The following is a 12168-nucleotide window of genomic DNA, read 5'->3' as shown; positions in this document are numbered from 1 at the left end:
GATCAATATCTCTCACAAAACACATACCAAACCTTAGCACAACATTCCCCCCCCCCCCCCCTTTTGAGCTCGTAAATTAACTATATTTTTTCTAGAACGGTTGCAGATATTATTTATAAATAATCAGATTCAACTTCAAAACCATTTGAAGTTAAGGATTATATGCAAATTATTTTAAGAGGTATCCAAAGAGGGCCTTAACTTTTTACTGCCAACGCATTGCAAAGAACATTGAGAAAAGTTGTAGCTGTGAAAAAATCTCTCTTGAAGAAAATTTATCTTGGTCTTGGTCTTGTGTAAGTTTATTGTAGATTTACATTTTCAATGCACCAGGGGCACTCGTTAACAAAACCCATTCTAATTTTCATTCGTCCATCCCATTTATTGAGCTGGGGGCACTCGTTAACAAAACCCATTCTAATTTGCAGCTAATTAAGAGAAAGAAAGAAGGGGGTGGCCCAAGGAAGTAATAAGGGGAGAATGTATCATTTCTCGAAGAGTATTATATTGATTTTTTTTTTTATGTTGTAGACGATTTGCCCGTGAGACTTTGATCTGATGTGGGATGGCTGGGTGGAGAGACCCAGTTGATGTTTGTACACTATCTGTGTTAGTGGAGATGGTATTTATTTAAAATTTAACCCAGGGAAATGATATCAACATGACCATGTTTTAATAATCAGATTTGCTAGGGATCATAGCAGAAGGCATTTCACTGATGGTCTGTTGCATGAGAGAGCAGCCACATAGGCTCACTTTTCAACAGATTTTGTCTTTATTCATGAGGTGGCTGCTCTCATGCAACAGATCATCCGCGAAATGACTTCTGCGTGGCTGTAGTAAATTCCTCTAAGAGGGCTAAATTTTAAATAAGGGCAATGATATTTTCACCCCCTGGAGTACGCATTCGCCCCCCTTTTAACATGATTTGACGTCAAAAAGAGTTAAAGTTGCCCACTGTTCACTTTATAAGGAGGCGAATACGTACTGAAAGGGGGGTGAAATTCATCACAGCTTTTTTAATTAGTTAGGATAAGAAAAAAAAGCCTCAACTCAATGGCTACAGGCCCAACCCCTTCTGTGATGATCCAAACCGTCTATGTGATGGAACACAACTTAAATAGGTTATGCACCACCATCATCCTATGATGTTGTCCGTCTATGTGATGGAAAACAACTTAAATAGGTTGTGCACCACCATCATCCTAAGATGTTGTTCACACGGTACTTTTTGAAAAATAAGGGCCTAAACGGTCTCACACCATATAAAAACTCTTAGGGGCCGTTTGGATATGCTGATTTTAGAATCCAGGTTTTTAGTTCACCACACAAGCAATCATTACAAGAGTGGGATTAAAAAATTTCTAGTGCTAAAAAGCAACCAAACATGGGATGAGACCAAAATTTTACTAGACAACCAAATAAAGATGGCAGACAAAGCCCAAAAATAAATGACAAGAGGAGTTAGTGCAATTATTAAAACATGGTTGTGCACTTGTGCGGACATTATTCCCCGATAAATATTGGGTGATGATAAATTCGCACCCCCATAGGCCTATTCGCTCCTCTGTCAATGTGAATTGTCGTCAAATAGACTGTAACCCTTTTTTAACTTCAATTCACCAGAAAAGGGGTGCGAACCATCTTACAGGGGGTGCGAATTTATCATCTTCCTAAATATTTTAGTCATTTTCCCACCTCGTTTTTATTTCAAAACGCCGCCCCTCTTTGAAAGTTTTTTGTTTTTTTTCTTCCCGTTCGAGCAGGGGAAGACTAGAGAGGCTGTGGCGGCTGGAGTCATCACACCACAAAACTTATACAAAGAAGAAACTAAGGAAACGAACTCATCTTTGCACCCACTTGTTTTGGCATTTCCACACCCTCTCACACCCATAAACCAGAGAGAGAGAGAGAGAGAGAGAGAGAGAGATGACTATGATAATGGCAGCAGCTTCTTCAAAATTAACCTACTTCTCTTCTCAAAAACACCTATTCTCCTCTTCACCATCACCTTTCTCTCATCCCCTTCACCCTTCCAACCCCACTTCCCTAAAATTTCCCATAACCACCTCTCCCATCACAACACCCCTCAAACTCTCCCCACCTTCTCCTCTAACCTCCCTCGCCGCAGCCACTGCCTCTCCCACCACCACCACCATCACCACCTTCCATGGCCGCTGCTTCGTCCTCTCTGATAACATCGACACCGATCAAATAATCCCCGCAGAGCACCTCACCCTCATTCCCTCCAACCCCGATGATTACCGGAAACTTGGCTCCCTTGCCCTCATCGGTCTCCCTTCCTCCTACCCAATCCGCTTCGTTGAGCCCGGCCACTCCCAAACCCAATTCTCAATTATCATTGCAGGTGCCAATTTCGGCTGTGGCTCGTCCCGCGAGTGGGCCCCGGTTTGCCTTGGTGCCTCCGGGGTCAGAGCTGTTGTTGCCGAGTCCTATGCACGGATTTTCTTCAGAAATTCCGTCTCAACGGGAGCGGTCTACCCGTTGGAATCAGAGGGAAGGTCATGTGAAACAACCAATTACTCCGAAAGCTTAAGCTGTTAGAGTTGGTGTTATTTAATCATTTATACTTCTAACACTACCGTTTCGCATTTCACATGTGGCCCCCGTTTGGGTTGGTACAATGCGTGGTTTCTTTTAATATTAAGAAGTTTTTGGGTTTTGAACCTAGTACTTGCTGCAAGGCAATAAAACTCTAATACCATGTGAAACAACCAATTATTCCAAAAGCTTAAGCTGTTAGAGTTGTTAGAGTTGTGTTATTTAATCATATATCCTTCAACAGGTTGTGCCAGGAATGCTCCACGGGGGATGTTATCACCATTGAGCTGGCAGAGTGCAGGTTGATCAATCATACCACAGGGAAGGAGTATGGATTGAAGCCCATTGGAGACGCCGGGCCTGTTATTGAGTCTGGTGGGATTTTCGCTTATGCCAGGAAGACTGGCATGATCGCCACTCCATCAGCCTCCGCGTAGTAGGATATATGTCTGGTAAGGGAGATTGAGTGGTAGTTTTTGTGGGGTTTTTATCTTACTGTAGAATTGGGTGCTGTATGTTGGGTTTTACTTCTTCCTAGTTCTGCTTTACAGAATATTAGACTATCTCTGTTTTCCTGTTTTGATTGATGGCAGTGTGGAGTTTGTTGTTCTCCTGTATCTTTTGATGGGCTGTAGGTGGGAATGAATGGGATTAATTAAGGTATTTTGGTTTTAATTGTTCCTGCAAACTGTAGTAGTTTTCTGATTGTTTTATGTTCGGTCATGAATCTCATCAAACCATTGCGCAAATCTTCATGGATGGGGATGACTCCCCTTTAACCACTTGATAATGTTAAGGCAGTCCTCCCCCGCAACAAATAACCTATTAAAGCTGTTACTCTCAATTATCCTTTTTGGATGATCAACATGCGTCGACAGCGCAGGTGGTCTACTACTAAGATCTTATCTAAAAATGTTGATCATCCAAACAAGCAGACTATGGGATGGGGCTGATGTGCTCCACACTCTTGCAAGCAACGAGAGTCCATGGTAAGGGGGCAACTTCTGGTAAAATGACTTGATATTGAAAATGCCAGAGCACCATGCCCGAAAACTTTTATTTTCACCAGTCTTCCAATGTAACATGCCTCCAAATCTTCAATAGTCTTCCTATCTGACCCATTTCCTTGTCTAAAATGTTCCTCCTAAAATTTAACTTCCAAGATTTCTTTCCCTCCATTGACTAAAGGCATTTTTGAACAAGCACCCTCTTCTCTACCACACAGAAAACAAATATGGAAATATATCCTATAGAGACTCTCTTGGCACCATCTATCATACCATAATCTAATTTTGTCTCCCGTATACACTCTGTATCTTATCCCCTCATTAAATTTATGTTTCTGTTTCCGAATTTCCCTCCATTCTATCACCCTGTCATGTCCACAGTTGCCCATTGATAACCGCTGCCCTGGCTCACCCCTGTAATTATGTATTATCACCCTTGCCCACAAGTGTTGCCTTTCCTCCCCAAACCCCCAAACTTTCTGATACCAAACCATCCTAATAGGCTTTCTGTTAACTAGACACATTTTTTTTACAAATCTCTTCCGATCTCACAAAATGCACTTTGCTCTCATCCATCCCCTTGAAATGATGAAATTCTTAGGGGATGGATCTCCCTGAACTACATTTTCTTATGTTTATTCCTTAGTGAATAAGATCTCACATTTTCTTCGTCTTATTTTTTCATTTCCCTGTGCCCAATTGGATCAACATCTATCATCCAATTTCCCTACAAATACAATCAAAACATTCCTCATACGATTTTCAGCTGATCTCAACCACTATTTCGAGCCATCAATTGAAACCAATTTCTACTGCCACTTCAATCATTTGGGGAGTCATTCCATTCAACTGGTTCTGGAGCTCCTTGGTTTATTTCTTAGACTTGTGTGGCATTTCATTTATCTTTCTGAGGTCTTTATATTTTATAATGGTATGCAGAACCCATGGCCTAACCTAAACACTGGTGTCAGGAAAGATTTCTGCCTTTCCAATTTTTTGCTTTGCATTTGCATGAGTAGGAGGATTTTACCGAATGCTATAAAGCACTGAAGCCAAAGGATTTAGTGAAAGATGCAAGTGTCAATAATTTTGAACTAATTGATTAGTTACTTTGTGGGCAAAGAAAACCAGATCAAAGGAAAACTAACTCCAATGTTTTCCTTTTGGATTAGGCTCCAAGTATCAATTCAGGAAATTCTTTAATATTACGGACTAAGAAATACATTGACATATACAATGCAAATTTTTTTCCACTAAAATTATTCAAATATGCATCCCTTGCCAACATAAAGGATCAAACATAAATACAGGAAGAAAGAAGAAACCATCAGATACCAAACTTATTCCCCAGAGCAAGCAATAGAGCCGCTTCACGGTCCGCATCATGGTTGGATCCATACTCATTACAGCATAGATCCCATCATTTGGTCCTTTCTTTCCCCCAAATCAGGCCTTGAAATCCTTAAAAAACATTACTTCCATACAATGTCACAGTTCAAGAATGAAAAGCAAAGCCAAACTGCACACAAGAAAAATGATAAATCAGACAGCACAGCCACCCACAAAAAATTTTCTTTTCCACCCAGCTAATGGATCAAAGCTAAAAATGGATTGAGGAGCTCAGAGGATGGTTATGTCAATTATCAACACATAATTCAGAGTGGTGCATGACAAACTTGCTCATCACAGCCATTCACCATCTAAGAGCAATAACTTAAAGAGAAAATGTCACTTAAACCAGAACAATGAGTGCACAAAACACTAGTAGCTGAGAGAAGAGTTTAAACCCAGTTAAAAAAAACCAAAACCAGAATAACAAGGTAAGAAAATACCTGGCTACAAAAAGCTACAAGAGAATTAAACACAAGCACAAAGCAACACATGAATGACAAGGGGGGCTACTAACAAAAAGATTATTCAAGCGGCCTTCCTTGTATTCTTGGGCAGATCTAACAAAACATATTTTTTTTAAAACGAACCCCAATTTGCTAGTAGGCCTCTCCAATTCATTACCTCCACGATTCCTATGGATAGTAATAGAAGAAAATAATCCATTCAAAGGGTTTTGTTGCTTTAGGAAATCGAAATACAATGGAAGATTAACATGTTCCACCCTATATGATTAGCTAAAACCAGAACAAAGATAGCTAACAAAGTGAATTGGATGGGTTTCATATATAAGGGACCAGTTCATCCCAATAGGCACAAAGACATCAAGCCCATGGGGCAGACGTCCAGTACCCTAAACACACACCCACATTTATGCACAATCTATCATGGATATCAATAAAAGGATACTACTAAAACAGAGTGACTACACTTTACCTAAAGAATTTCTAGTCCAAACTCAAGCAGAAGAGAAAAATTAAAGACATTACATATATAAAAAGGGTGTAGATAGAAAGATAAAAGTGTCTCAGACATCCAAGGAAGGATTAAGCAGCATAAGCTCTCAAGCCCGGCGAGGCGAAAACTCTCAGGCGGAAACTGCGAATGTTTTGAGAAACAAGCCTTTGGATTTATCATCATCGACATACACTTGAGAAATTAAACAGTAAATAAGAAGAAATTACAGAAAACTCCTTTATTTTGTGGAATAAATGAAAAATTAGGAAAAAAAATTGGATTTAGAAATCTCAGACATCCAAGGAAGGATTAACAGCATAAGCTCTCAAGCCTTGGCAAGGCGAAAGCTCTTAGGCGGCTACTGCGAATGTTTTGAGAAACAAGCCTTAGATTTATCATCATCGACATGTAAATTGCAAACAAATTACTCTGAAATACAAGGGCAATCAATAATCACAAGAGAATTCACAGAAGAAGAAAAAACCCTAGTTTGTAACAGATCTACATCCGAAGACGACAATTGGAAAGCAAACCCAGCAATTGATGTGCGAATAAAGATTCTACGCTCAAGATATGAAGCATTTCGGAAAGAAAAAGAAAAGGAATTGGCATACGAAAGACGAATTTACAGAATCATACAGAGGACTTTGGAGCTGCTGGGAAGGCTAGCGTTTTGGATCTAAGGATGGGTTTTAGGGTTTAGGGCTGAGGAGTTTATATAGGGAGGATGAACGGTGAGTTTCCAGAAACTTCTGCCTTTTTAGGGTTTAGGTTCTACACGCGCTCCTAAACCCTAATTTCTTACCCTCCCAACTCATCTCTACCGTAGAAAGGCGAATTTGAACGGTGATCGTCACTGTTGGCTGATGAGCCTTTCTGAGGGTGGCCATTTGCCTTAGATCCACAAACGGACGGCTTAGAAATGTTAAAAGGAAACTAACCCACGTTTAAAGAGTACGATCACTGTTGAGATTGAATCCTAACACTGAATATTGGGTCCTCCATTAGACACGTTTATGTAGTCTGGACCATTGATCTTGAAGCAACTAACCTGGTCTCGATGACAAGAGATAAAGGGCTAGGATCATCGGATCAAGGTGGGGCCAATGTCAATAGGCTAATAGATCATGGGCCAACTTCCATTTACTAGATCAACCGTCCCGCCTAGATACAAAGAGCGTAGTCATGCAGCTCATGCTTGAGCAGGGTTTGCAGCCGCTAGACTATAGTGGGTTCGGTCCCACCTTCAATTGATCTGGACCATCCATCTTATAAGCCTAGCTTTGCATCTCAGATGGTTCAAAAGTCATGAATAATGCAATCCTATAACACTGAGAGCGTCTGAAGTGCTTGTAGATCATTCAATTCAAAGATGAGATAAATCAATGGTGTGGATTGCGTATGTTTGTTCATAACGAAATGGGATATTTTATATGCTGTGTGTGAGCTAAAGTCCAATATTTTTTTTAAAAAAAAAAGTACTATGAGCCCACTTCATAGGATGATCCAAACCGTTCATTTGTTGGGCCACAACATAAATAGGCTGCAACCTGAGAATCATATATATAGGAAGATTACCTTCCAATTTGTGGAATGATCCAAGCCGTTCAATGGTTGGTCCACAGCAAAAATAGGTTGTACCACATAAATCATCTTGACTTGATGATGCTAACCCTCCTATCTGTAGAGGGACTGCACACTATAGAAACTTCTACAGATCTGAGGGTTCAGGTCGTCCTATATATATATATGGAGATGATTTTCAGGGTCCAGCCTATTTAAGTTATGGCCCAACAAATGAACGGTTTCGATCATCCTATGAAGTGGGCCCCCAGTACGCATTTGAGAAATTCATGTGCACAGACCATATAAAATCTCAGGAAATGGAACCTGTGACACTTCAACACCTTAAAACACCCAGAGGATTTCTCACTAACACATTGTAGCAAAAATGCAAGTAGAAACAAGAAAACTGCCACTGTTCAATGACCTAACCAAAACAGAAACTCTCATCAATGAGCAGCAAAAATTCTCCAAGCTCAGTTGAATCTACACAACTAGTAAGCTTGTACTCAGAAGCAGATCAGTTTGTGCCATCTAATTAAAGCCCTACTTGCTGGATGCTGTTTTCTCCTTCCCAAATCCCTTTCGGTTTCATACAGTTCGGAAATGATAGTTGAGGTTGCCGCATTTTCCACATGTCCAACTAGGGTCTGGTGCACCCGAATTCTTGTTCCCAGATGACCCATTTGAACCCTGCAAATCCAAAACCATGTCATGAGTCGGTAAATATATCATACCTGTATTTTACTTGGGCCATGTTTGGCTGCAATGGAAATTTTTTCCTTTGAATCTTTGTTTATCAAGTGATGAGAGAATTCTAGGGAGAGTCTACTTCTTACACTCCTCGAGTCATGATCTCAAATCTCTTCATCTCCCACCCTCCCTAGTCCTCTCTCACCACGTGATAAACTAATATTTTTTGGATAAAGATAAATGTTATAGGATAAAAGATTAAAGGGTTTTGCTAACGAGTGCCCAACAGCATTTACTTGCCCTTGGGATCATGAACTTACACATATTCTGAGGAAAAATTCTCAGAACATGTGTAATAGTTTTAAAGGATGTGTAAATTCATAATCCCAAGGGCAATTAAATGCTGCTTAACCTAAGATGAAATAACGCCTACTCCAACAACTAAAGCTTTTGGAGTACCTGGTTGTTTCACATAGTAATAGAGCCAAAGGTCCAAAGTTCAAATCTCTCGGATAGCAAAAATCCACATGCAATGGCCAAACCCAAAAGATGGGTCACATGTGCCACGTGTAGGCCAACCCTAGAAAGAGGGGCCACACATGAGGATGAGTGTTAAAGAATTGCCCGAATGATTAACTAGAAGCACTTGATAAGCTAATATCCCATGGAAAAAAAAATCATGTTTGCCAAATATGGTCCATCTTCATGCAAATTAGTGGGCTAATAGCATGCATTATGAAGTTTGAACTCAGTCAGATAATAAAAATTTTGAATAAAAAATAAAAATAAATAAAAAAGATTCCCCTCGAATTTCTTTTGAATCTAAGCATTGTGCCTCACCTAGAATTACATTATCACGAACCCAAAAAGGAATGAAGCAAAGCAAAATTGATATCTCCACAGGAAATGCCTACAGTTGAGGAACTATATTTGGGTTTGTTTTCATTTTAACATGATTATTCTTCAGCCAATTGATGCAATAAGCTTGTCATCTAATCGAATACTGAAGTTATACAAGAATAGCAGTGTATGATGAAATCAAAGTATACTTATCTACAGTTTTGTTTCGAATATTGTTAAATTTCATTAGAACACTTAAGTTTCGTCTATGGTGTGATTCAGAATATCCAACCTCTAATTTGCAGAGATGAGGGAGGTCAAGTGAGAGATTTCGTTAGATATATAGCATAATAGCAAGGGTAAGGAAATATGAGACTGAAGAAAAGAACTGTACAATTGTACTTGCTTGATTGTTATCTTCTATCAACACTAAGTTAAAAATAAAATAAACAGTGAAAGATAATTGCCGGTTCTCCACCATGATAGCACTTATTAGAAAATTTACATCAATACTACAAAAAAGTAGGACAAATATGAACTTAATCTAAAAAAAAAGAAAAAGGAACACTCCTATGATCCATGCATTGAGAAAGTTTCTTTTAGTCTATCCATCCATGATAAGATTTTAAAATGTAATTATCCAATGCCATTAGGGCAGTTAAGACTAAATTATTATTAACAACCAGATGAAGATGGAATGTCCCAAGTAATTGCAGCAAGAAAAAGTTGGGAGTCGACCATGGATGCAGACGAGAAATTAAAAGAGAATAATAATTTAGAAGCTACAAGTCACAAATTTAGGTGTAGTGTAACTTGCCAGGACAGTATTACATAAGCTAGATCTTGCCACCAATAACATATCTCCATGAACAAGTAAAAAAAACAGTTAAAAGAAAACCATAGATTTACAAACCAATAGTAACACATTTCAAAAAAAAAAAAAAAAAAAAAACCAATAGTAACTGATATAATAAAACATATGAACTCAAAACTAAATTTTAACTCGTTAAATTGAAATCCTAAACTTGACCAGAAAGCTTAAACTGAATAACCATTTGTTTGAATTAAAAACCATTTGTCCCTACTAAATACTAACTGGTGCCGTGCCAAGATATTGAGGATCATAGATTGCCTAATCTAATACCACATGGCTGGCTCATCGATATATCGTGCCAGAGAAAGTACGAAAGATTGGTGTTCAAACTAAAGTATCATCTAATGAAAAATTAAAAAACTGAACAACCATTAAGGCAAGACTATCAAATTACCACCACGACGCTTTCAACATGCATTATTATTAGGTAGGCTGATGTGGATCACGGCCCCACCTAGACAGCCAACATTGACAATGAAAGACAAGAAGGAATGAGGCACCAGAGTAGCAGATTGGAAAGAATCAATGGTGAAGACTTGATTCGATTGTAAGAGAATCAAGGCTTGAAGAGTGATAGTGGAGAAATGGTAAATAGGCTGAATGGCACACATGTAATTAAATTGAATATAGATGAAGGGTTTTGTAGTGAGGTACAAATGTAAGTAAGGAGGAGATGGAGGCCATTATGTGGAAGTTGTTAAGAGTCATGCCATGTGCCAACTAGCCATGTGCTTTGATGGTGCGACATGTGTCCAAGTGGGGGACCACATTGGTGGACGCTTGACAAAACCATAGACGAGCACTAATAAGGAGGTGACAACTGTCCTTATGAGGGGACCACTTTTAGAAGCTTCTAGGCTTCCTTCACTACCTATAAATAAGGGTGAGAGGCTCCCATTTAGGGAATTCATTTTTGGATTGTTAGAGTGAGTTTTGTTTCAGCTAAGGCTGCCCTTTGGGGTTTTTGTTGGAAATTGGATAGAAGAGGGTGGAAAAGAGTAAGGAGAGCTCCCGGATTTGTATGGGCTCTACTCTCCTTCTATTTCTTTGCATTGAAGACAATGCAAGGCCATTTTTCTTTCCTTTTCTTCCAATATTAAACCTTGGATCTATCTTAGCATGTTAGTTTCTTTTAAATTTAAATTTCAAATGCAAAGACTATCATTTTTCCTCGTGTTCGCGAATAAAATCCGATCGGAAGTGAAATTCCAACCTTCCGCTCGTCAATCCTTCGTGGATCATTCGACATCACTTACCTTGCCCATTTCGCATTTTGATTTCTTAATTTCTTCTACTTTTATCCAACCGTCATCTTGTATGTCGTACTTTATCATCCGTCTTTTCATCATTTGATCATTCATCATACCCCACAGCCAGAAGATGGGAAAGGAATCTTGTTTTTGGTAAGCTGGGGTTAGGCAGACCCCTACCATAAATATATTAGGAAAAAAGGAGAATCACAGATACGGGGGCTAAAAGCACCAACCAGGCTACGGGAGCCAAGAGAAAACAAAGCTACATGGGCCTCCAAACAGATGGAGAAGAAACAAAAGAGAACAGATATACAATGGGGCCCAACATTCAGTGTCTTTCTCCCAATGAGTCAGCCATTACAAGTTGGAGAAGATCAGGGGGGATGTGGTTCGGATGCATGACGACGCCTTTGTAAGGGCAGCTAGGCTTAAGAGATCAGCTGGACCATTGCCTTCTCTTAGAATATGAGTAATCTTCCAGTAGGTGAAGTTGCTGAGAGCAAGCTTGATGTTGCTGAGTGTGTTGAGAGAGACCGCCAGGGGCATTTGAATTCACCTTTAATCACTCCAACGGCATTTTCCGAATCTGATTCGATTTAGTCATATTGAACTTCGAGAAGGCTTCTCATTTTAGTTAAGTGAGGTCATGCCATACTGCCAACTGTTTGCAATTGGTGAATTGATCCATTCTTGTCGAAGATTTACATATTTCTCCCAACTTATCCTCCTTTTTACAATTCATCGTTTCCTTAAGCCATATTTGTTTTGGATTTTGAGAATCGATTATGAGTAAAACACTGATTATTGGACACAATATTGCTTTTAATTTTGAGTCCAACAATAAGTTTTGGACTCAAAATCCCAAACTAACAGGACTTTAATTTTAAGACCTCTCACTTGCTTGGTTGCTTTGCAGTATAATAGCTAAAATGATCAACCAAATGTTAAGGTCGTGCTCAAAGCATTTTAGTAGCATGCTTTTGGTCGATATCATATCAATTTCTACCCAAATATCTGGGTTTCTGTCGTG

General features: G+C 39.3%; 1 protein-coding gene, 1 long non-coding RNA gene and 3 other non-coding genes across 5 annotated transcripts; 1 reads left to right on the top strand and 4 right to left on the bottom strand.

The window, feature by feature from the left end:
• Positions 1–1753: 1753 nt before the first annotated feature.
• On the top strand, positions 1754–3250 carry LOC143884964 (3-isopropylmalate dehydratase small subunit 1-like). Its single transcript, XM_077388858.1, has 2 exons — positions 1754–2522; positions 2807–3250. Exons 1-2 carry the CDS (start codon positions 1930–1932, stop codon positions 2997–2999), a joined length of 786 nt encoding a protein of 261 aa, XP_077244973.1. The 5' UTR covers positions 1754–1929; the 3' UTR covers positions 3000–3250.
• A 1505-nt stretch (positions 3251–4755) lies between these two features.
• Positions 4756–6861, bottom strand: LOC143884965 (uncharacterized). The gene is made up of 2 exons (XR_013253102.1): positions 6555–6861; positions 4756–5088 (listed from the first exon to the last, which is right to left on the bottom strand). It is a non-coding gene; the product is annotated as an uncharacterized LOC143884965 (long non-coding RNA).
• LOC143885697 (small nucleolar RNA snoR99) lies at positions 5672–5775 on the bottom strand. The gene has a single exon (XR_013253561.1). It is a non-coding gene; the product is annotated as a small nucleolar RNA snoR99 (small nucleolar RNA).
• On the bottom strand, positions 5982–6103 carry LOC143885637 (small nucleolar RNA SNORD14). The gene has a single exon (XR_013253518.1). It is a non-coding gene; the product is annotated as a small nucleolar RNA SNORD14 (small nucleolar RNA).
• Positions 6202–6322, bottom strand: LOC143885638 (small nucleolar RNA SNORD14). The gene has a single exon (XR_013253519.1). It is a non-coding gene; the product is annotated as a small nucleolar RNA SNORD14 (small nucleolar RNA).
• Positions 6862–12168: the final 5307 nt, after the last annotated feature.

The sequence above is a fragment of the Tasmannia lanceolata genome, unplaced genomic scaffold (genome assembly GCF_043159265.1).
Source record: "Tasmannia lanceolata isolate RefF3 unplaced genomic scaffold, GAP_Taslan_0.1 ptg000008l, whole genome shotgun sequence".
NCBI classification, from domain to species: domain Eukaryota; kingdom Viridiplantae; phylum Streptophyta; class Magnoliopsida; order Canellales; family Winteraceae; genus Tasmannia; species Tasmannia lanceolata.
This window is presented reverse-complemented; position numbering and strand designations above follow the sequence as displayed.

Bases quoted from the DNA above. Each gene is read 5' to 3' on its own strand.
- LOC143884964 (XM_077388858.1), top strand. From the start codon at position 1,930: ATGACTATGATAATGGCAGCAGCTTCTTCAAAATTAACCTACTTCTCT. The intron at 2,523-2,806 runs GTCATGTGAAAC...ATCCTTCAACAG, and splicing joins CCGTTGGAATCAGAGGGAAG to GTTGTGCCAGGAATGCTCCA.